We start from the raw sequence: 27,285 nt of genomic DNA on the forward strand, positions 1-27,285 counted from the left end.
TTCTGTGTAATTTCACTTTTTTTTTTCCTATCAAAATTATCTTATTAAAGTATATAAGATTTTGCACATTTAATCTCTGAGGCACATAATTTAAAAAATAAATACAGTACAATAAAAATACAGACATATACGTCTGATTATATAAGTATTTAATTAAGGGGTGGCTTTTTACTTTTATTCTTACTGACCAGAACAGAAAATTAGATTTATCATTTTTTTTCTCCTGGTATTTTTGTTGGTGAATGTCCATTAAAAACTCTACCTGTATTTTGTGTTCTCATATTGGGCCCATTGTGGCTGTTTGACATAAAAATAAAATGTCATTGTTTTGTTTTTCTGTTATGATGCACAGAGGCTGAAGCTGCTGCAGTCACCTTGATGAAACTGGCGTTGATGTAATCGGAGTCTGTGAGTGCAGTCTGCAGAGATAAAACCACCCGGGTGACGTCATCTGCTCGCAAAGAAGAAGAAGAAGTATCCATATCACTGTATAACTGAATCTGCAGATTTATTGACCTGTTTCTTCATCAAAAATTTGCCTAATATTTGCAGAAACTGTGGTAAAAGTTATTGCTAAAAGCAGAACTACAGATTCAACTCAACCTAAAAAGTAGGTCTGTGAAGGACATTTATCAGTGGATGAGCAAAAATTAACCAAAGAAATAAATAAACAAATGAACAGACTAATCATAGAAACAATTTAAAAATGCACAAATTAAGTAACAAAATGAACAAAATACAATCATAAAAAAGTCAAGAGAACAAAAATAATGTAAAATTGAACAAATTAACAAACAAAATGAACTAAAATTAAGAAAATGATTAACAAATTGGAAATATCAAGACAGAAAAATGCAAAAGTGAACAAAATAACTCAGAATGAAGAAAATACCAAGAAATTGGACAAAAATGGACAATTAATCAACACAATAAACTAGAACAAAATAACTTCCAAAGTGAAAAAAAGCCCAGAGAATTTACAAAAAAGCACAAATAGATCAACAAAATTATTAGAATTAAGAAAATAATTGAACATTAACTCTGAAAATTAAGAAAACTGAACAACATAGTGACACAACAAATTGCAAGACCAGGAAGACACTGTCTTATCTATGTGTTGTTGTTCTCAATGTTTGGGCTGAAATTAGTCTGGATGTTGTTGCAATAAGAAAATTCCACATAAATGGATTAACCCAAAAAAATTCTTAAATTAATTTTTCTCTATTTTTAACCTTTCTAAAGTGATTTATTCTAATATTATCCTCGTGTTTTGGTATTTTTAAGTGAAAATCAGCTATTTCCTGTATTTAATTCACTGGATCATGTAGATGTTCATTAAAACTCAGATTAAAGTTGAGGGTTATTAAATCAAAAACAAACAAACTGAAGAAAAATTTAGATTTTTCTGCAAAATATATCATTAACTGAACATAAACCCAGTATGTTCATCCACTCTCATTGATCCAGCTCCATGGGTTTTACTGGTGAATCAATGTTGTAGATGACGGTGTTTCCATGGTAACTACGGAGCCTCTGAACGTCCAAATGGGTCTTATGATGATTTAAGCTGTATTTTATCACAGTTATTCACATGTATTGATAGGATTAGTGGATCAACAGGTAATAAACATTTTACATCAGTGCTGGTGGATGTTTGGGTCTTTATAGGTCAAAACTAAAGTCTAAATATAATGAGTAGTGGGCAGAAAAAAGAAAAAGTTGAGAAAAATGATTACTACTATTGACCCATGCAGACCCAAACATCCACCAGCACTGATATAAAATGTTTAATACCTGTTGATCCATTAATCCTATTAATCCATGTAAATAATTGGTGTAAAATACAGTTTTTCATCTTTTCATGGTCATCAGATATGACCCATTTGGACATTCAGAGGCTCTGTAGTTACCATGGAAACACCGTCATCTTCTACAACATCGATTCACCAGTAAAACCCATGGAGTTGGATCAATAACAGTGGATGGAGATGCTTGTTTTATGTTCATTTAATGATAGATTTTGCCGAAAAAAATAAGGTTTTCTTCAGTTTTCTCTGTTTTGATGGAATAACCTTTGAATTTACTCTAAATTCCTAGAATATCTAAATCAAATGTAAAAAATTAAATATAGAAAAAATACATGATTTACAGTGAAACTTTCAAAATACGGAGGATACTATTAAGCTAAACTTATATTTCATTTGCAGACTCGAAGTCCTATTATATAATTAAAATTAAGAAAATAATTGACAAATAAAGAAAATTAAGAAAAATTCAACACAGTGCTCAAAATTGCAAACTAAGCAGAGAGAAAAGTGAACAAAATAACTCAGAATGAAGTAAATAACCAAGAAAATGGACAAAAAAAATGGACAAATTAATCAACACAATAAACTAAAATGACCAAAATAACTCACAAAATAAAAATAATGATCCAGAAAGTGAACACAAAAGCACAACTGAATCAACAAAATTAATTAAAATTAACAATCAACAAATAATTCAGTAAATTAAGACAAATTATCAACATAGTGCTCAAAATTGCCAACTAGGAAGACACTGTCTTATTTTTGTGTTATTGTTCTATATGTTTGGGCTGAAATTAGTCCTGATATTGTTATAATAAGTAAATTCCACATAAATGCATTAAACCATAAAGACCCAGTGTTACTTTTGTCTCAGTTCCCAAATGAATTTGTCTCTATTTTTAACCTTTCTTAAGTGATTTACCACCATTTACTCTAATATTATTTCCTCTGTATTTTGTATTTTTATGTGAAAATCACATATTTTCCTAAATTTAATTCACTGATCATGTAGATGTTCATTAAAGCTCAAATTAAAGTTGGGTTTATTATACCAAAAACAAATAAAACTGAGGAAAAATCTTCATTTTTCCTGCAAAATATATCTATAACTGAACATAAAACAAGCATCTCCGTCCACTGTCATTTATCCAACTCCATGGGTTTTAGTGGTGAATCAATGCTGTAGAAGATGACTGTGTTTCCACGGTAACAACAGAGCCTCCGAACATCCAAATGGGTCATATCTGATGATGATTTAAAGCTGGGAAGATGTATTTTAACTCAGTTATTTACATGTATTGATAGGATTAGTGGATCAACAGGTAATAAACATTTTATATCAGTGCTGGTGGATGTTTGGGTCTTTATAGGTCAAAACTAAAGTCTAAATATAATGAGTAGTGGGCAGAAAAAAGAAAAAGTTGAGAAAAATGATTACTACTATTGACCCATGCAGACCCAAACATCCACCAGCACTGATATAAAATGTTTAATACCTGTTGATCCACTAATCCTATACATGTAAATAATTGAGTTAACATACATCTTCCCAGCTTTAAATCGTCATCAGATATGACCCATTGGGACGTTTAGAGGCTCATTAGTTACCGTGGAAACACCGTTATTTTCTACAACATCGATTCACCAGTAAAATCCATGGAGTTGGATCAATAACAGTGGATGGAAACACTGGGTTTATGTTCAGTTAATGATAGATTTTGCTGAAAAAGTCACCTTTTCTTCGGTTTTCTCTGTTTTTTTTTTTTTTTTTTAACTTAATTTTTTATTAAATTTTCTCTTTTTTTTCAGTACAGTACAATTATACATTCAATTATACAGTTCAATTAATTTCTTTTCCCCCTACACAGCTGCAAATATATTCTCATACACCTCCACAGACACATATAATGAAATTTAAGAAAGCAGTAACAATTATAGCAAACAATGATCACTTCAAAAAACAAAAAAAATAAAATAAAAAAGGCTGTAGATATAAATCTTCGTCAGAGGTAGATTGACAGCACTTTGATAACATGGAGTGTTCTTGCAACACCAGTAAATATTATTGCAGTAGTAAAGGTAACATAGGTTCCCATCTTTTAGTAAATCTGGTTTTCTGAAGCCGGAGCAAGTGTGTGATCTGCTCCATCTGGTAAATATCCCAAACTTTTTGAATCCATGTATTATATGAGGGAGGTTCTGGTTTCATCCAGTTGATGGTTATAGACTTTAAGGCAGCGGTGAATAATATATTCAAAAGGTATTTATCTGCTTTTCTATCCAGACCTTCAGGTATTACTCCCAAAACTGCCACTGTGAAGCTTTGTGGGATGTTTATTTTAAAAACCTCCTTCACGGCATTGAACACCTCCGTCCAAAACACACTTAACTTAGGACAAACCCAAAATATATGAGTGTGATTAGCTCTATGGGCTCCGCAGTTCCTCCAGCATGAACTGGGATGTTGGGGATCCATCTTAGACATTATTTCTGGTGTTCTGAAATATCTAATGATTATTTTCCATTTGAATTCCCTCCATGTATTAGAATTTGTAACCAGATGTGCCTCTGTACATACATCGCACCAGTCATCCTCAGATATGTCCACGTTCGCCTCTGCCTCCCATCTCCCTCTTATCTGCGAGGAGTTATTTTGATTCATAAATAAGAAAATATTATACAATTTAGAAATTACTTTCTTTTCTCCATCACCAGTTTGTAACTCTATCAGATACTTTTCTAGGGGTGTAGGTTTTGCGAATTTATCCCATTCCTTGTGAGTCATCAGAAAAGTTCTAAGTTGCAAATACCTAAAAAAATTTGAACTGGGGAGATCAAAGTCATCTTTCAACTGCTCAAATGTCTTAAATATCCCACCATCAAACAGCTGATGCAGGTAAATCAATCCCTTTTCTGACCATTTTTTAAAGCTGTTGTCTAGATTATTGGGTGTAAAAGACTTCATGTAGCCAATATTTATCAAAGGTGAAATTAACTTTGGGAGCTTAAATGCACACTTTATTTTATTCCATATTTTAAAAGTGACCCTGGTCCAGTCGGACAACTCTCCAGTGGGTGCATCTAGAAAGGGCATGCTTTGTAAGGGATCTTGACATTGTTGTTTTTCAACATTAACCCAACGTGTGTCTGTGTTATCCTGAATCCATCCTATCAAGGGTTTCATTTGTGCAGCCCAAAAGTAAAATTTTAAATTTGGTAGGTTGAGGCCTCCACTGGACTTTGATAATTGTAGAGTTTTAAGTCTAATTCTAGGACGCTTATTTTGCCATATGAATTTTGACAACATTTTATCCAAATTGTTGAAAACAAGCTTAGGAATATCTATGGGCAACATCTGAAATAAATAGAGAAGTCGTGGCAGAACGTTCATGCGGATGCTTTCAATACGTCCCAGCAGAGAAAGAGGGAGCACAGACCAACGATCCAGGTCTCCTTTTATGCACTGGATTATTTTGATATAATTAGCATCATAAAGGTTCTGTAGGGATAAGGGAATAAATATACCAAGATATTTAATACCATCACTGGGCCATTTAAAACCAGTCTGAAGTTTTACGTTTTGGGGTATCTTGCCATTGATGTCCATAGCCTCTGTTTTATCAATATTTACCTTATATCCTGAGTAGTATCCAAATTCATTAATTAAAGTCTTAAGATATGGTATTGTAGATGCCAATTCTGTTAGATATAGCAATACATCATCTGCATATAGTGACAATTTATGTTCCTCAGTATTTATCATAATTCCTTTTATGTTAATATTATCTCTGATGAGTTGGGCAAATGGTTCAATGCTGATGGCAAAAAGCAATGGTGATAGAGAACAGCCCTGTCTACAGCCGCGTTCCAGTTTAAATCTCTGTGATATATAGCCATTGACTTTAACAGAAGCCTGGGGGTCTGAATAGAGTGTTTGAATCCAGTTTATAAAGTTAGGTCCAAATCCAAAGCGTTTTAAAGTTTGACATAAAAATTGCCATGACACACGGTCAAATGCTTTCTGAGCATCCAAAGATAAAATCATTGACTCTGATTTCTTATCTTTTTGATATGATATTATATTCAGCAGGCGTCGTAAATTATCCCCATAATATCTTCCAGCAATGAATCCAGTTTGGTCAGGATGAATAATTTGAGTTATCATTTGGTTGACTCATTTAGCCAATATTGCTGTCAATATTCGCACATCTCCATTTAACAGTGATATTGGTCTATAGGACTGGCATTCGGTCGGATCTTTGCCCTCTTTGTGTATTACTATGATGGTTGCATCTGTCCAGGAAGGTGCCACGGTTTTAGAATAAAGTGCGTAGTGATATGCTTTTAACAATAGGGGGGAAAGTATATCACTAAAAGTTTTATAAAATTCATTAATGTAGCCATCTGGCCCTGGGGTTTTATTATTTTTTAGTGTTGAGATCACCTGCTTGATCTCCCATTCTTCAATTGGTTTATCTAGATCCCTAGCAGTCGTTTCAGTCAATTCTGGTAATTTTATGTTTTTTAAGAAATCTGCAATTTTTTTTATCATCAGTGCAAGTATCTGTATTTTTATATAGGAATTTATAGAAAAGTGCAAAGGATTCTGCTATTTCATCTGGTTTTGTAACAAAAGTACTTTGTGATTTTATTTTTTGCACTATATTAGATGACTTTTGTTTTCTTAATTGGAAAGCTAATAATCTGCTTGCCCTATTGCCGTGCTCATAATGGTTTTCTCTGTTTTGATAAAATAACCTTTGAATTTACTCTGAGTTTTCATGAACATCTACATCAAATACAGAAAATTAAATAAAGAAAAATGCATGATTTTCAGTGAAACTTATGCAGAGGATAATATTAAACTGCACTTTTATTTTATTTGCAGACTCGAAGTCCTACTATATAATTAAAATTAAGAAAATAATCAACAAATAACAAAGAAAATTAAGAAAAATTCAACATAGTGCTCAAAATTGCAAACTAGGCAGAGACTGTCTTATCTATGTGTTATTGTTCTATATGTTCAGGCTGAAATTAGTCCTAATGTTGTTATAGTAAGTAAATTCCACATAAATGGATTAAACCATAAAGACCCAGTGTTACTTTTGTGTATAATGATGATAAATCACTGAAGAAAGGTTAAATAGATAGAAAAATTCCTTTGGGAACTGACACAACAGTAGCACTGGGTCTTCATGGGTTAAATACAGATGTTTGAAAACTCTACTGAAGTGCACGGATTAAATATTTGTATTTTATTTGTGAACTTCTGCAGAAAAAACTAAATAAGACTAAATGTGAAGTGGTGTTGGCGGTTGTGTTCGTACATGGCAGGATGTCTTTGTATCTGTTCTTCTTGATGTTCTCCTTCTGAGCTCCGGCCTCAGTGCTCAGACTCTTCTTTGCGATAGAGGACTTTGAACGCACCACCTGCAAACACACACAGCAGGTCAGTGTATTTACAGGTTCAGGTGATTTTCTGTACTTTATATGAAACAGGAAGTCTGTTAATCCCAAATCTGTCTGATTTAGAACAAACAGTAACCTGAGATGGACCGCTTCCCTCGGCTTTGTCTGTCAGGCTTTCTCTGGTTTAGTCACTACAGGAACGAGGAAGCTGCCAGGCGTTAATACCAAACGAGAATGAGGAAGCTGGAGGAGTGTCGACAAACTAACCTCAGCGGCCACACAGAATCAAACCGCCATCCATGCTGAGTAACCACCACATTTTACTGAACCCGGGGGTGTCAAACATGAGGCCCGTGGGCCAAAATAGGTCCGTCTAAGGTTCCAATTTGCAAAAATTACACTTAAGATATTAACAGTCAAGGGTGTTTTAACTTGTTTTAGTTCAGATTCCACATTCAGAACAACATGATCTCAAGTAAAATAATAGAAAAATAACCTATAAATAATGACTCCAAATTTTCCTCTTGGTATAATGTAAAAAAAAAATTATATTACACTATATTTAGAAATAATAACAACTGGGAATTTTTACCTCTGCCAAGGAGGTTATGTTTTTGCCAGCGTTGGTTTGTCTGTCTGTCTGTCTGTGTGCAAGATAACTCAAAAAGTTATGACGGATTTGGATGAAAATTTCAGGAAATGTTGATACTGGCACAAGGAACAAATGATTAAATTTTGGTGATGATGGGGCGGGGGGGGTTGGATTCTGATCTGATCTGCCTTGGCAGAGGTCTGCGCTCTCTATTGCTTTTTTAGTTCTTTTTGTTTTAAAAACAAAAACAAAACATTAAATCATGAAAATATTTACATTAACAAAAATGTGAATAACCTGAATAAATATGAACAACCTGAAATGTCTAAAGAAAATTAAGTGCAATTTTAACAATATTTTGCCTGTTTTTTAAAAATTTTGTGTATTTGTAGATTCACTGTGATCTGTAAGGTGTAATGCACGTGTAAAATAAACTGAAGCATAATTTTGTTGAAATTGCACTTATTTTTCATCATACATTTCAGGTTGTTTTTATTATTCACATTTTTTAAAGATTTTTTTTTTTTTTTTGCCTCTTTCTGTTCTTTCTGTTTCTCAATTTTTTTGTAAATTTTTTTCACAGGTTTTCCTCTTCCTATTCTTTGTTTTGTTTTTTGTCCTGTTCTGTTCATGTTTCTCAAATTTCTCAAAATTACTAAATATTTATAATAATATAATAATAATAATATAATAATATAATATTTATTTGTAGATCCACTGTGATCTGCAAGTTGTAATGCACATGTGTAAATGATAAACTGAGGCAGAATATTGTTAAAGTTGCAGTTATTTTCCTTAAGAATTTCATGTTTTTCACATTTTTCAAAACGACTGTTTGTAGATGTAAACATTTTTATAATGTAATCCTACTTTTTTCATTCCAAACCATAGAGAAAAGCTTGTGTTGACATTATTCATAGATTATTATGTTATTACTTTACTGGTCCGACCCGCTTGAGATCATATTGGGCTACAATGAGTTTCATACCCTTGATTGTTAATATCTTCAGTTTTTCTCCATAGTTGTTTATGTTATGGACATTTTTTTTTTTCAAGGATAGTTTGTAGATGTAAACATTTTCATATAATGTAATTTTACTTTTTTCACTCTAAGACATAGAGAAATGTTTGGAGTTGACATTATTTATGGGTTATTATGCTACCCATGTAGTTTGACAAACTACTGTAATTTCCCAGTTTGGGATAAATAAAATACATCTATATGTCTGTCTGTCTGTCTATAAGCCTAGATAAGTTGAGTTTACTTAAAAAAATTGAGAAAAGTAGTTGTCTTAAAAAAAATCAAGTAATGATTAATGAACTTTTTAAGTCCTCCTAAATGAACTTTTTTTTGTTTTGGTACATTTAACTTAAAATCTTTTAATATTTTTAGTTAAATCAACTTGGAATTTAGTGCATTGAACTTAATTATTTAAGTGTAATAACTATGTAAACAGTTAATATTAAAAGAAATTTTAAGTTAAATGTACTTTAAAAAAAAAAGGTATTTATTTATTTATTTATTTATTTATTTATTTATTTATTTATTTATTTATTTATTTATTAGGGACAGTGCATATTAATAAATATCTACAACAGTTGCAGCTGTAAATATGCCAGATTGTAGCAACAGTGCTAATTTCCATCTGTAGTCCCTATAGGCAGGCGACAGGAAAGACAATTGACAAAAAGGCAAAACATCATAAAAACACACAAAACAACACACTTAGGAGGACTTAAAAAGTTCATTAATCATCACTTAATTTTTTTTAGGCAGCTACTTTTCTCAATTTTTTTAAGTAAACTCAACTTATCCAGGCTTACAGTCTCTGTCTGTCAACAGCAGAAGTTATTTATAGACACTTGTTTTATGTTCAGTTCATGATGTATCTGATTGAAAAAGTCGCCTTTTCCCCATTTTTTTCAATTTATTCCAATAACCTTTGAATTTACTTTGAGATTTTATGAACAGCTACATCAGGGGTGTCAAACTCATTTTAGTTCAGTTCCACATTCAGCTAAATTTGATCTGAAGTGGGCCGAACCAGTAAAATAATAACATAAAAATATATAAATAATATCAACTCCAAACTTTATGGTTTAGAGCAAAAAAAAGTTAATTTACATTATGAAAAGGTTTATATCTGCAAACAATCCTATCGAAAGATGTGAATAACATGAACAAACTGAAAAAAAAAAAGTGTCAGTTTATCATTTACACATGTACATTATAACTTACACAAAACATTTAATAACAGGCAGAATATTATTAAAATTGTACTTATTTCTCTTAAGACATTTCAGGTTGTTCATATTTTTTCAGATTATTCACATTTTTTGCAAAATTCTGTTTTGTTTTAGTGTAAATACATGAAAATATTTACATTTACAAAGAGAAAAATTTGGAGTTGTCATTATTTATATGTTATTATGATAGTATTTTACTAAATCCTGCCCACTTGAGATTGAATTGGTCTGAATGTGGAACCTGAACTGAAAGGATTGTTAATATCTTAGTGTAATTTTTGCATTTTTGCACAAATTCAGCTCAAGGGCCGGACTGGACCCTTTGGCGGGCTGGATTTGGCCCCCTGGCCGAATGTTTGACACCTGTGATCTACATGATCGGTGAGTTACAAATAGGAAAATACATGATTTTCACTGAAAAATGCAAAATACAGAGAATAATATTATAATAAATGGTGATAAATAACTTTGGAAAGACAAAAAAACAACATTATTTGGAAGTTGTGACAAAAATAGTTGTGGGTCTAGTTAAAACTTGCTAAAATACCAATAAACAAACCTTGGTAAAAAAACAAAAAACAAAAAACAAAAAACAATAGTTGTGGGTCTTTAAGGGTTAAACCAGTCAACGTTGGCCTGGTTGTGACATAAGAGGCAACAAGTTGTATTTATTTTGGGTCAACTAAGTTCATATTGTGGTGTGGAAATTGTAAAAAGCCCTCAGGTTGCTGCATCCTCTGAAACATGACAGTTTGTGGGAAACAGGAAATAAAATGTACGTAACGTGGCACAAACTGTCCTCTGAGGTGATGTGAAGGCAGTGAGCAGAAATAACAAAGGTGTAAAAACAGACAGATGAGGGGCTGAATTTAGCTTCAGTCTGGTCAGTGTTTCACTCTGACGACATTTACGCTCAACAATAAACAGCTCGATGGAAACACAAGAGGTTTTACAGTTCTTGGCGTCATTAGGTAACAATTCGATAATAACCTTTCAGAATATTGTCATTTATGTGGTTTGAGGGGAAACTAGAGTCCCATCCCCTTCCCTGGACTCTGTTTTCAGGCTGTAGAAACCAACACCTACATGCAAACTGATGCAAAGTTCATAGGTTTTTTCTGACACGAAGGTGATTAAAAGATAAGATGTAGAAGAATGATAGTTGAACCTGTTTTGTTCCTGTGTAAAATGTCTTTCACAACATTAAATCTGCATGAAATAAATAAGCAGGAAATAAAAAATAAGAAAATAATGCAGAAAATGGATAAAAATAAAACAAAACACTAATGAGCAAAAATAATACAAAAAGTGTACAAAATAATCTAGAAACTGACAAAATTGAACAAAATAAACTTTAAAAAAATGAACAAAAATGTGCAAAATGATCCAGAAAATTGAAAAAATTATTACGAAAGCAAACAAAAATGTGCAAAATTAATCAGAAAGTGAACAAAATCATTGACAAAATGGAAAAAAATAATAAAACAAACCAGAAAAGGGACGAAAAAATGAAACATTAATGAGCAAAATTATTCAGAAAGTGTACAAATTATCGAGAAATGAACAAAATTTAACAAAATGAATTTAAATAAGAACAAAAATGTGCCAAATGATTCAGAAAATGGACCCAAAAAAATCTAAAGAACAAAAACTAATAGCATTATTATCCAGAAAATGGACAAAATTATCACAAAAACACACAAAAATGAGCAAAACAAATCAGAAAGTGCAAGGACAAAAACTAATAAACTATATAATCCAGAAATTGGGAAAAAAAACCCCACCAAAACAAAACACAAAAGGGCAAAAATAATTCCAAAAGTGAACAAAATATTCAAGAAAATGACCAGAAATTAACAAAATAATCAAGAAATTTCAAAAATGAATAATAATCCATAAAATGAATAAATATGTACAAAATTATCCAGAAAAATGGACGAAAATAAAGAGAGCAAATACTGATGAGCAACTTAATTCATAAAATGGAAAAATTAATCACAAAACAAACATTAATGTGCAAAATAAATCAAGATCAAAATCTAAATAATCGAGAAAATGCATCAAATAATCAACAAAACGGAAAAAAAATTAACAAAACAATCCAGAAAATGGGCAAAATGATAAAAAAAAAAACAAGCACAAAAGAGCAAAAATAATTCAGAAAGTGAACAAAATATTCAAGAAAGTGAACAAAAACACAAAATCTGGAAAATCTCCAAAATAAAGTTAATATGTTCAGTACTGTGCAGATTTTACGCAGCTTTTAGCTTTGTTGTTTTTGCAGGGTTGGAATGGGCGTGTGTCTTCATTTCTTATCGGAAATATGCAGGAAATATGTACACAGCGTAAAAACCCAGTCAGAACTAAACAGCCTCTGCAGGTAAAGTCAGTGTTTAGTTCAAGTCTCAGCTCTGTTGGATGGTTCTTTAATCATCTTTAGTTGTATACTATGAGCTTTACACAGAGCTTTGTCCAGAGTATTACTTATACTTTCTCCAATATTCATATTATTTTGTGAAATGCATTATTTTTAACACTGTTCATATATTCATTGTGTATCTTAGTTGTACATAATATCCACCACACAGGCATTTCTCTGTATTTATGTTTTATATTCAGTATTTTTCCTTCATTTCTGCTTAAAAGCACTTCTCAAAATCTATTTTTTACAGTTCGATCCTTTTCTTCTAATTTCCATATGTAATTGTCTATAATTGTTGCTGCTATTGAAGAACTGCTAAGAATAAAAGAAAAGTGGAAGTTAAGTTTTGGTTGCGTGGAAACATCACCGTCATGTTGGACTGAAAGTGGTCGATGGAAGCCAGAATCTGTTCTGTTTACACGGAGTCTGAATGGGAGAAGTGTCTCAGTTCCCTGAACAACGGTCACACCGACAAAAACAACAGAGTTTAGAAAATATTAACAAACCACTGGCACCCACTGACACCAGGGAGGAAAACATGGGCCGTAACGTTACTGTAATGACACTGATACTATTTATAAAAGTACAATATTCTCTATAATGTAATATTTATAAAAGTATAATATTCACTATACTATAATAATATTTACAAAACTATAATATTCACTATACTATAATAATATTTATAAAACTATAATATTCACTATACTATAATAATATTTACAAAACTATAATATTCACTATACTATAATAATATTTATAAAACTATAATATTCACTATACTATAATAATATTTATAAAACTATAATATTCACAATACTATATTATAAAACTACAATAATAATTATAAAACTACAATAATCACTATACTATAATAATATTTATATAAGTACAATGTTCACTATATTTTAATAATATTTGTAAAAGTATAATATTCAATATACTATAATACTTATAAAAGTACAATATTCACTATACTATAATAATATTTATAAAAGTAAAATATTCACTATAATGTAATAATATTTATAAAAGTACAATATTCACGGTACTATAATAATATTTATAAAAGTACAATATTCACTATACTATAATAATATTTATAAAAGTATAATATTCACTATACTATAATAGTATTTATTAAAGTACAATATTCACTATACTATAGTAATATTCATAAAACTATAATATTCACTACACTATAATAATATTTATAAAACTACGATATCCATTATACTATAATAATATTTATAAAATTATAATATTCACTATACTAAAATATTTATAAAACTACAATATTCACAATACTATAATAATATGTATAAAACTACAATATTCACTATACTATAATAATATTTATAAAACTACAATATTCATTATACTATAATAATATTTATAAAACTACAATATTAACTATACTATAATATTTATAAAACTACAATATTCACTATACTATAATAATATTTATAAAACTACAATATTCATTATACTATAATAATATTTATAAAACTACAATATTCACTATACTACAAAAATATTTATAAAGCTACAATATTATTATACTATAATAATATTTATAAAACTACAATATTCACTATACTATAATAATATTTATAAAGCTACAATATTATTATACTATAATAATATTTATAAAACTACAATATTCACTATACTATGATAATATTTATAAAGCTACAATATTCATTATACTATAATAATATTTATAAAACTACAGTATTCATTATACCATAATAATATTTATAAAACTTCAATATTCACTATAATAATATTTATAAAACTACAATATTCTCTATACTATAATAATATTATAAAACTATAATATTCACTATACTGTAATAATATTTATAAAACTACAGTATTCATTATACCATAATAATATTTATAAAACTTCAATATTCACTATACTATAATAATATTTATTATATAGAGACTTTCATTTGGGCTCATGACCTTTGACCTTAAGTGACCTTGAAGGATCAGACTCAAGGTCATTAATGTGTAGATTTCAACTATCTTCTCCAAAACTACTTGTTGGATTATTTTCACATTTTTCTAGCTTCTTTGGGACAGTGTCTATGAATGATCTTCACAGTTTGTAGAAATTTTGCTTGTAGAATTTTTGATGAATTTTGGACATTTGCCATAAAAATGTGTCTTTACTTATAATGTTCCATATTGTGATGTCTTATAACATGGAAATGCTTAAATCTAGTTCCTATTGATCACTGATAGAAGTCATATATAGACGTTGACTGAATTAGTTGAGCTCTCCTCCAGTGAAAGTCCCGCCCACTTCTATTGGGAGCTTGATCTGCGTCAGAACCACAGGACAGGAACATAGAACAGAACCTGACAACCTCACACATTCAACTGGGGGTTGATTCTTGATAGAACATGATGGTGTGATACAGGGACATCGGAAGTATTTTTTATCAAACTGTCAGATTCATCACAGTGTTACATTACAGGTCTGTAGGACAAACCTGTTGATACATGTGCAATGTGTGAATATTTCAACATAAACGTAATAAAAACATTATGTGTCCTGTCTGAACTGGGATCATCAAGTACTTTGGTTTTATTTCTGCTGCTAAAATATCACTGATCAGAAAAGACAGAAATTACTCAGGCTGCAACTAATTATTTCCATTGTTGATTCATCTGCTGATCATATTTTCTGTTTCTTAATTAATCATTTAGTCTAAAAAATGTCAGAAAATAGTGAGAATATGAGTCTCAAAGCCTAACACGACATCCTCATACGTCACAACCCAGAGATATTTTCATTTTACTGTCTCAGAGAAGAAATGAAAGTAAAACATATTTCAGAAGCTGGAGTGAGAAAATTGTGGCATCTGTGTCTGTTTGTTCCATGAACACATGCAGGATGAGATGTTTTACAACCAGGTGAACTCTGCAGCTTCACAGAAAACCATCATCAGTTACACAATGATGGACGATTGTGGAACATAAAGAACCTACAATCAAGTAAAACAGAAACTTTCCTCAGCAGCCCAGTCGACCTCAGGTGTCAGAGTTTGTCAAACCGTCACGCCGAGGTTTGTTCCACTGAGAACGACATGATTCGGTTTACCACAAACACTACACGGAAAAAAATACAAGAATATTTTAGACCGTGTGAACTGAATAATTATAGAACTATATATATGTCTGTGGTGGCTGCTTGTGTTTCAGAGAGGGGAAGCTCATTGTCGGCTTACATAAAAAAAGTCAAGTTATTTTAATATGAATTCGTCCCTCCGTTCCTTTTTAAGAAAATGGTCAGTGACCTTATCGTACCAACTGAACAAGAAAACGTTGAAATTATGTTAAATTGAAACAAGGAAGTACAATGAGTCTGTTTTATTTACAGTGCAAGAAATGAACAAGTCATTTCGTAGTGGTTCCTCTCTTGATTTCACAGCAGAATGTGCGACGGTGTTAAACTGAACTGTGTCAGTGAAGGAGCAGACCTGAAAACAGCTGTCAATCAAACGGGATTCAGCCTTTCGACCGATTCTCCAATCAGCACGTGGAATCCTGGCGTCCAGCCCGGCCGAGTTCCGCCCACAGTTCCATTCACCGCCAGAGACGCTGAGCGTCCAGGGGCGAGACAACATCGTGGCATTTATCCAATTACCGTCCAGTTTTGAGTCAGTGAAAAAAACAGTTCCACTCAGTCCTATTGAAGTGCATGGACGCTGAGTGTCTACGGACAAATGCACTGAGCAGAGATCGAATGAGAAAACAGAGACACGGGAATGGAGAAGTGAACAACATCCAGTCTGTTGGTTTGTGATAAAACTGATTCTGCACGAACTCGTCTGTGAGATGAACGTGTTCTAACACATTTGTAGTCAATGAAATGTCAACACAACCGAACATATTTAACCATTTAATTTTTATAATTTTAGAGGAAGCCGAGCTTCCCTTGCAGTCTATGAGAAATCGCCTGTGATATATATATACACACACACACACACACACACACACACACACACACACACACACATATAGTGCATGCTATAGTATTACATATTATAATAATATATACATAATAAGATACTTCTTATGTATATATTCTGTGGTGTTTGTGCTGCTTTTGGAACCTCAGTTTCCTGAGGGCTCTGCCCAAAGGATCTTTAAAGTATAAAATAAATAAATAATAAATCTAATCTAATCTACATACATGCAATCCTCTGTCAAATACTAATGCAGCATTTTTTAAATAGACTTTCATAGATATACACACTGTTAATATCACTAACATTCATACATATACATACTGTTAATACAGTTAATATTTGTGTTTATTCATATTTTATGTCTATTTTAATTTCATTCTACTTATATTTCTATTCTTGTTTTACTTTTGTTAAATTTTATGTTGTATTTTCTTAATTTATTTTACTTTTTTTTGTAATTTTATATTTGCTCTATTCTTATTTTCTGACATCTTGGATTTGTATTCATATTGTTGCACTGACTGGAGCAGCATTTTGCATTTTTCAGTGAAAATAATATCCTCTCCTGTATTTAATCTTTTTTTTTTTTTTTTGTAAATTGTGTATACTCTGAATGTGCAAAATTATCAGCTAACAGCAGTAGAATGTTAATAAAAGGTAAAATGCTGTTTTATTTCTGCAGCTCATGGATTAAACATTTTTTCCCCTGTTCTCCAGTGGAAAATACGATGTAAGGGGGTCTTCATGTATAATTTTGGAGTTTGTAACTAGAATTTCCCATAATTCCCATAGCACATGAAGGCAGCATCAGACACCACTCATGATTGAAACTAATACATAAGAAGAACTGGTGTAAAATACAGTTATTCATCTTGTCATGGTCATCAGATATGACCCATTTGGAGGTTCAGAGGCTCTGTGGTTACCATGGAAACACCATCACCTTCTACAACAGTGATTCACCAGTTAAACCCATGGAGTTTGATAAGTTTCCATTCACTCGCATCACTTTTATTTCAGCTTTCTCTGTTCTGATCAGATCACCTTTGAACTTACTCTACATAGTCAGTAAAATAAGTGGAAAATATCTGCTTCTCAGAGGACGAACGAATAAACGGTGATTAATCACTTCGGAAAGATTAGATGTAAAAACTCAGTCACTTAAAAATAGTTACAGGTTTTTAAGTTTGAGCTCATTTTGACTCTTAAATGCCTACGGCAGCTGTTTAGACGTCGTCTTCAAAAGGAAACGTCCTCAGTCCTGCAGTGACGTTACCTTTAACACTGTTAACACATATTAAATTATACTCTGTAGGTGGTTATTCGGGGGGTTGTATATGTAGCGCTGTAGCTGTTTTATATACAGTCATTTAGTTATTTTATGTCATTGATTTGATTTTTGGGTCGTTAAAAATTCTACAAATACTGAAAATAGTAATAGCTATTTCCTATTTGGCTTTTCTTTACTCACTTTTATTATCTTATATGTCTTTCATATGCTGTGTGTGTGTTTTATGTGAGGAACGGTTTTTACAGCCTGGTCCAGTTTCTTCCGTTGAATAATTACTGTAGTAATTAATATGTTTCAGCTACAAGTGTTTTAACCCTTTCTCATTTCTTAAACACCCATGTCAGAATATACTGTCCATAATGTGTGTAACTTATTAACTTATGCATCAAGCAAAGAAAACACCTAAGGATATGTTGATTTACTACATACTGTTAATACTGTTAATATTGTGTTTACTCATTTTATGTCTATTTTAATTTCATTCTACTTTTAGTTCTATTCTTGTTTTACTTTTGTTAGATTTTATATTCTATTTTCTTATTTTAATTTTTAGGGTTTTTTTTTTAATTTTGTATTTGTTCTATTTTTATTTTCTGATGTTTTGGATTTTTATTTATATTGGTGACCTGACTGGAGCAGCATTTTTGCATTTTTCAGTGAAAATAATGTCTTCTCCTATATTTAATTCACTGATCATGTAGATGTTCATGAAATCTCAGAGTAAATTCAAAGGTTATAATATCAAAACAGAAAAAAAAAGGAAGAAAAAGTGACTTTTCCAGCAAATATATCAATAACTGGACATAAAAACCAGTGTTTAGAACCAGTGTCACTGATCTAACTCCATGGGTTTTACTGGTGAATCAATGTTGTAGGAGATGAAGGTGTTTCTACGGTAACCACGGAGCCTCTGAACGTCCAAATGGGTCATATCTGATTACCATAAAAAGACGACAAACTGCATTTTACACCAATTATTTACATGGATTGATAAGATTAGTGGATAAACAGGTTTTAAACAGTTTAAATCAGTAGATGCTTTAAGTCTCTGGAGGATGTTTGGGTTTTCGAGGATTAAATGAAAAACAATGCTATTAAATTCACAGTCGATGCCGCTGCTTTATCAAGACAATAAGGTTTTTTTCCCCTTAAAAAAAAAAAAAAAAAAAATCCAAATGTGTTTTTTTTAGCATTTAATTTTCATATTTTTACTTATATTTTTTGTTAGAATTTCAGCCTGTTGTATCACTGTAAAATGATTAATTGGTGGAAAAGAAAGAAAAACCAATAAAAAGCAAGTTACAAAAAAATCCCAAAATAAAAAGTTTATATGGAAGGAGTAGGTGACTTTACATTGATAGACTCTGCAAAAGCCACTAAATCACTTTTCTACATGAGAATACAACTTCACTTCCAGCTAAAATACACATAAATCATGAGAAAAATCCACTTTTTCAGCAAAATATATCATTAACTGAACATAAACCCAGTGTATCCATCCACTGTCACTGATCCAACTCCATGGGTTTTACTGGTGAATCAATGTTGTAGAAGATGACAGTGTTTCCACGGTAACTACAGTGCCTCTGAACGTCCAAATGGGTCATATCTGATGACCATGAAAAGATGACAAACTGTATTTTACACCAATTATTTACATGGATTAGTTTTCTATCATGAGTGGTGTGTTATTATTCAGACCAGTGCCTAAAAAGTTCAAAAAATTATGGCTCAGTAGATGCTTAAGGCATTTACTAAGTGATTTATCACTATTTATTATAGGGCTGTCAAAATTAACGTATTAACGCAGATTAATCGATCTTCATGATTAATCTGATTAAAAATTTTTAACGCCATTAACCCATCTGCAGCATAGAATGATTCTGAACATCTCTGGCAATGCATTTTCAGGGAGTTGGTCCAAGTAGAGGTACTGTCGCACATGAACAAATGATCATTTGATGTGGTAGTGACAGGCAGCAGAACCAACCCAGAAAGATGGAGGACACTAAACAGCACGCTGGCCCTCTGGATGGAAATATGAGGACAAAAAAACCAAGACGGAACAGTTGGTTCAAGTTGTTTTGTTGAAACTGTTGAAGGTGTTTAATAAACACGTTAAGTGCATATTTATTCCCTTCTTTCTTGAGTTTGTTTGCTCATGAAAAGTGAAACACAATTATTATAGATTAAAAATGAATGATATTCAATCCTGATTAATCCACAGCAACCCTGTGATTAATTTGATTACAAATTTTAATTGTTTGACAGCACTCATTTATTATAATATTGTATTAATTATTTTGCAGTTTTTTTTTTTTAGTAAAAATCTGGTATTTTACTATGTTTAACCCTTTCATGCATTAATTGTGAGAAACTTAGTCAAGATTTTTTTCTTCAGTGTTTTTATTCCTCCTTAGGCATGAAAAAACAATGCAATCAGGGTTTTTTTTTTTCTGTGGAGTTACAAAAATATCCATGCATTTAATTTTTGAAGTAAAGAAACGTGTTTGAAACCCAATATTAGAGAGGGATATGGAAACAGTGAAATAAAAATGTGTTTAATGCTGCTAATCTGATGTCTTCTCACATTTTAACATATTCTAATGCTATTAATTCCTCACTTCATCGAGATAATGTGCAAAAAAAAACCTTCTTGTCTAACAAATAACGATTGATTTACACTCAAACATGTTAGTGCAGATCAGGTTTATCAAGAACAGCAAAGTTACAGTAATGGTATGAATATCAGGATATGAGATGATGCGTAAGTGCCCACTGTGTTGGCTGATATGGAACTAAAACAACTAAACCCATTAATATACAAGAGAACAGCTGGAGAAGAACTGTCCACTGGAGTTACCTGTGCATGAAAGGGTTAATTTGCTGATCATGTAGATGTTCATGAAAGCGCAGAGTAAATTCAAAGGTCATTATATCAAAAACAGAGAAAACAGAAGAAAAAGTAACTTTCTAGCAAATATATCATTAATGGAACATAAAACAATTGTCTCCATCCACTGACATTGATCCAACTCCACGGGTTTTACTGATGAATTAATGTTGTAGAAGATGACGGTGTTTCTACGGTAACTACGGAGCCTCTGAACGTCCAAATGGGTCATATCTGATGACCATGAAAAGATGATAAACTGTATTTTACACCAATTAAATACATGTATTAGTTTCTATTATGAGTGGTGTGTTAGTGTTTGGATAAGTGCCTCAGAAGTTCCAAAAATTATAGATTAGTAGATGCTTAGGGCCTTTACTAAGTGATTTATGACTATTTATGATATTATCTTATTTATTTTTGCAATTTTCAGTAAAAATCTAGTATTTTCCTACTTTAATTTGCTGATCATGTAGATGTTCATTAAAGCACAGAGTAAATTCAAAGGTTATTTTGTCAATAACAGAGAAAACTGAAGAAAAAGTGACTTTTCCAGTAAATATATCCTTAACTGAACATAAAACAAACGTCTCCATCCACTGTCATTTATCCGACTCCATGGGTTTTACTGGTAGATGATGACAGTGTTTCCACAGTAACTACGGAGCCCCTGAACGTCCAAATGGGTCATATGTGATGACCATGAAAAGAGGAAAAACTGTATTTTACACCAATTACTGACATGTATTGATAGGATTAGTGGATCAACAGGTATTAAACAGTTTAGATCAGTAGATACTTTTGGTTTCCAGTGGATGTTCAGGTCTTTTACAGGTTAAACTGTACTTTTCTCTGTTGCCAAATTGACTAAAATAAACATGAAGACTTTCCAGGGACAAACTTCCTTCACCTTAGCTTTAACCTGAATTCCTTCCTGACCACAGAAACATGACACTCACATTGTAGTCCTGATCCAGAGCCACAGGATCCACCTTCCTCAGCGTGGACAGCAGACACGGCAGCAGCTCCATCACAAACATCCAGTGAACGTCTTGAAGCTCAGCCCTGCATCAGAGCTGAAGTGAAATCCAACAGGTCTGGGTCAGTTCTGCTTCAGCTCTCAGCGTCTCTCACTTCTGTCTGTGTTTGTTAATTATTGAACGCAGAGATGATTCAGCCCCGGAGCAGGAAGTGTAAGGGGACTCTGAATGAAATTACACAAAGTTCAGAACAGTGCATGTACAGTGTGACTTTACACAATTTGACTGTGCTAACACATTTCAGCGACATATTTCCTTCCTCACGGTAAATCAATAACCATATTCACAACCTTTAGACACACGAACACACAACCGGCTTCACCTGCGTGTCTGCGCTTGTGGTCACGCATGTCTGACGTCAGGATTAAATATAGTTTAAGAGGTTAATTTGAGATGTTAGGCTGTTGTTGTGTGTCGGTAACCGTATGTCTTTGTATGTAACTGTTAACAGATACAGTCAGATTCACAAGTATTTAGACAGTGACACTTAGTGTGTAGTTTTTCACAGTTCACCCCCACAGTGGAACTGAAACTGTGCAGTTCTGTGGTGCAGTGTTGTTTATGTTGTTTTTTGTTTATTCCAGTGCAATGTTTGTTTGTTTGTTTGTTGTTGGTAATTTAGTGTTCTTACTGCTGCATATTATTATTATTATTATTATTATTATTATTATTATTATTATTACTACAATTTCCCAGTTTGGGATCAATAAAGTCTATATATGTATGTATATATGTATGTGTGTGTATGTATATATGAATGTATGTATATGTGTATGTATGTGTGTATGTGTTTATGTATGCATGTATTAATGTATGTATGTATATATGTATGTGTGTATGTATATATGAATGTATGTGTGTATGTGTTTATGTATGCATATATGCATATATGTGTGTATGTATGAATGTATGTATATGTGTGTGTATGTATGTATGTATGTATGTGTGTGGATGTATGTTTGGATGTATGTATGTATGTATGTATGTATGTATGTGTTTCTATATATGTATGTATGAATGTATGTATGTATATGTGTATATATGAATGTATGTGTGTATGTTTGTGTTTCTATATATGTATGTATGAATGTATGTATATGTGTATGTTTATATGTATGTATGTATGCATGTATTAATGTATGTATGTATATATGTATGTGTGTATGTATATATGAATGCATGTGTTTATGTATGCATATATGTGTGTGTATGTATGTATGTATGTATTTATGTATGTATGTATGTGTGTATGTATGTTTATATGTATGTATGTATGTTTATATGTATGTATGTATGTATGTGTATGTATGTGTTTCTATATATGTATGTATATATTATGTATGTGCATATGTGTATGCGTGTATGTATGTGTATATATATGTAAGCATGTATTTATATATGTATGTATGTATGTATGTATGTATGTATGTATTTTTTAGCTGAATGCCGCCTCCTTCACTTGCATTGACATCTCTTTTAACCTCATTTAAGAATTCCCCTGAACATCTCCTACATGTAAATTCAACGTGTGGAATCCCCTCCAGACCTTTTATCTGCATCATTTATCGTAGAATAACCAGGACACATGTGGACACGAAGCTGAAGGTCAGTCAGTGTTTAATGCAATACTTTTGTTTAACTCGATGAATTAAAGCTGAAATCTCATGCTTCAACCACATCTTCATTTGAGATCTGCTGAGACGGTGTACACAGGAGAAAATAGAAAAACTGTCACAGCACAGACATATTTGGACCTGCCTGTACATATTTAAAGCCTCTGTGGTGAAGACATGGAGGTTAGTATGTGTCTTCAAGAATAGCTTTCTGCCTCCGTGATGCTTTATTTGTACATTTGAGCTTTCTTTTCTTTCAGATTATATAATTAGACTGAAACCCCACAGTCAGCAGCAGATATTAGACTGACTAACCTGCGTAAAGTTTCTTTCCAAAGGCGTAATAATCATTGTATTTTACTTTTAAGTGAAATTAATCTGAATCTGAATCATCCCAGAACATGAATATATGCAGATGGTGTTGAAGCAGAAACTTTACTGAAACACATGAGCTTTGAAGTCACGGGCCTGATTCATTAAAATTAATAAACGTATCAGTGTGTAGAGGCCACAGGGACATTTAAAAAGACAAAACAAAAGACACAAAGGACAACAGATGGGTAAACTGTGCAGAATAAATGCATGATGTAAAATGATAAAAAAAAAAAAAAAAAAAAAAGATAAATAGTAAAGGAAAAGTTTTCATTTGATCCAATTCAGTTCAAATGCACAAATGAAACCCACACCCATGTTCCCTCTTCTCTACGGTGCATTTTAAAGTTTAATGTTTGGTTTTGGTTTAACTCGTCCTTGCAGTGAGAGTAGAGGTCAAATGAATTTAACGAGGCACTGCACGATAATGCGCATACTTATGAGCTTTTAACTTAAATATGTGACATAACTGTGACTAAACCAGAGTGATGTTAGTCAGTGCAGCTTCATACAGAGGATATGATGCCATCAATAACCACATGAATCACATCATGCTAGCAGATAAATAAGAGATTTCTTGATTTTTCGTTTTAAATCATGCAAGGACGCAAGCAGTGATAAGACAGGGACGACACGACAAAAAATGAATACAGCTGGTAAAATTAGACTTTGTCAGAGTCATGTTTTTAATATTTTATTAATAATTATGTCGGACTGAAGTCTGCCTGTATTTTAATGCTTTTTAAAAGAACTATATGTTGTATTTTTACCTTTAATTATTTCAAAATTACCTAAATTATCTTTAGAGTGTTTAGAATAAAAAGCTGTGAAGTTCTGCCAAACATACCAGTGTGTAAGATCGCAGAGATCTGAACTGAATTTATTTACAGCGATGGGCTGGGGGATTTATGTGACCACTAGAGGGAGTAGTGAGTCACTCTGAGGAAAACTAACGCAACGGAGCCTTTGACCAAAAGCATCAGAAAGTGCCCAGAGGGGATGAGAACCATTAAGAAACAACTTTTACAGTCAAATAAAATAAAGGATAACTAGAAAGGCACTCGGAGAGCACAGACCTCCGCCAAGGCAGACCCCCCCCCCCTCCACAATCACCACCAAAATTTAATAACTTGTGCCAGTATCAACATTTTCTAAAAATTTCATCAAAATCTGTCCATAACTTTTGGAGTTGTCTTCCAAACAGACAAACCCCGATGAAAACATAAAAATAGAAGCCACTGGACACACTTTAAATGTAAATAATAGAGTTTGATGCTGAAATGAACTGTTTCTTCTACATGGGTGAGTTTAATTTTGAGGCTTTTGAAGGTATAAAGTTATTATGGGATGTTATTATCTTTATTAAGTTGTCATTTGTTGATCCACCGTTCAGACTAAACTGTGACAGTTCTGACCTTATTTGTTGGATTCCAAATGTGACAGATGAAATCTGCGATGTGTAGTAAACGGCACAGGCGAACTCCTAGTTGACAGTGTTATTATTCTGACGATAGACAAAGAAGTGAAATCACTCAACTGTCCAGCAAACCTGGCAATGCTGGCACTAAAAAATATAGAAACACGTGTTAGTATGCACGTAAACATGCTTCACAAGCTAGCAGCAGTCTGTTTACTGGACAGATACAATAAACAGAAAATTCTGTTCTCACATGAAGGTCTGTTAGAGTCCAGGAACATATGCATTGAAATAACAATAAACATGCAAATAAAATAATCAACTATCAACATAATATTTTGTGTCAAAAACTCATGACCTACCACGTGCACTGGCAAGAGCAGAACGCATCATTCCCACAACTATACTACTTTCTTAAAAGGGCAAAACACTATTTTATCATACAACTCAAAGGTCAGTGGACGCACCAATTCTGTTACACAAACAGATCTTTAGTTCAGCTACTGACAACACAAACCCAACAGAAAACAGAGGCGATAAGTAGTTTTACTGTGGCTGTTTTCAGACTGAAAAACAGAGGTAAGCTAACAGAGCTAAGCTAACAGCGCTAAGCGAACAGAGCTGTACTGTAAACTATCAGTTAATGCAGCATGTGAACATTACATCAGTGGTTCTCAAATCCAGTCCCAGAGGACCCCTATTCTGCATGTTTTAGACATTTCCCTCTTCCATCACATCTGGAAGCCATTATATCGTTATCAGGCTTCTGCAGAGTATGGTGATGAGCTGATCATTAATTGAAGCAGGTGTGCTGGAAGAGGGAAATACCTAAAACATGCAGGATAGGGGTCCTCGAGGATCAGATTTGAGAACCACTGGATTATAAGACACAGTGTTATTTTGAGTGACTGCTAAAATAAGTGTCTATGAGTTTTAGTTTGAAGAAGAAAACTTAATGAAACTAACATTGACTTCAGTACTCCTGTAGATGATTGTCCAACTACCTTAGAGTCAGACTCTATAAAGTGAGGGAGCTACGTACTGTATACTGCCTCATAGGAGAAAGCTAGCTAGCTAAGCTAACAGCGCTATAATGTAAACAATCAACTAATGGTAAAAAACAACTTCAGTAATTCTCTCCAAGGTTTGAAGTTTTACAGAATAAATGCAAGTGCAGCCTTTGACATGGAAGTCACAGGAATTTGTGATTTCACACTTGGTGATGCATAAATCAGTAGTATGGCTGTTTTCAAGTTTTCTGATCCAGTTTTTTGATTTGTGCATGTTGTTGAATTGGTGCTTTTTGGCTCCTGTTAAATATTGACATTAATCCAGGACACAGGACCAATATAGACCTTGTTCCATCCGTTGTGTGCCTTTTGTCTTTTACATTTCTACATGTTATCTTATGTCTTGTTCTTCTAATTACGTCTTTCAGCCTTGTTGTATATTTTACATCATTGTTGTGTTTTTAGGTCTTTGCCAGTTGAGGTCTCTTATGTCTTATATGGCTTTGTTATGGGTTACATTTATAAACTCTTCTTGGGAACACTTGTTTTCTGTTTTAAATAGGAAAATGACATTCACGTCATCATATTTTGTCAAACAGTTTCACTACCCATTTTGGGTCCTGACTCCAAATTTGGAAACAAGAGTATCTATCTCCAGTAACTGCAGACTAAAGACTTAGTATGTCATACTATTAAGTGGTTTCTCATGATTTAGAATTATTATTTTTTATTATTTATGGGTAGTAGTGTTATTTTGCATATTTTAATGTTGTGTTGTCTATAACTTTGTAAATCTTAACATTATCTATGTGGATGGCTCAAATAAGCACAAATAAGGCTTTTCTGTTTTGGTTTTATGTTATTTCTTAGGTCTGTCATGTATTATCTGCATTCTAAATTGTGTAAAAACCAACAATCCAAAAAATTAAGACATAATATCGAGAATCCCCTTTATTGTGAAATACAAAGTGTTTGTCATGACATAAGCAATTAAAAAAAAATCTAATTAAACTTTTCTTTTTTTTATTCTTTTTTTTTTTTCATAACGTGACTTTTCATACGTTGACAGAAGGCTTCACTGTTTTCATAACCTATTTTTGCTGTTGTGGGGGCTGGATCCAGATGAAAACACTGTATTTCGTCTCCGGAATGTGTGTGAGAGTGAGAGCTCTTTCTTCTGTT

The 27,285-nt window shown here is 32.3% G+C and overlaps 1 protein-coding gene across 1 annotated transcript in view; it reads right to left on the reverse strand.

The window, feature by feature from the left end:
• The window catches only part of ptpn18 (protein tyrosine phosphatase non-receptor type 18), a 60,342-nt gene extending 38,541 nt beyond the window's left edge, over nt 1-21,801 (reverse strand). Inside the window, exons 1-3 of the mRNA XM_030137737.1 lie at nt 21,611-21,801; nt 7,139-7,241; nt 375-451 (exon numbers count right to left, since the gene is read on the reverse strand). Of these exons, the coding sequence (XP_029993597.1) occupies nt 375-451; nt 7,139-7,241; nt 21,611-21,691 (261 nt within the window). The 5' untranslated portion in view covers nt 21,692-21,801. The remainder of the gene's footprint in view (nt 1-374; nt 452-7,138; nt 7,242-21,610) is intronic.
• Nucleotides 21,802-27,285: the final 5,484 nt, after the last annotated feature.

The sequence above is a fragment of the Sphaeramia orbicularis genome, chromosome 7 (genome assembly GCF_902148855.1).
Source record: "Sphaeramia orbicularis chromosome 7, fSphaOr1.1, whole genome shotgun sequence".
Taxonomy (NCBI): domain Eukaryota; kingdom Metazoa; phylum Chordata; class Actinopteri; order Kurtiformes; family Apogonidae; genus Sphaeramia; species Sphaeramia orbicularis.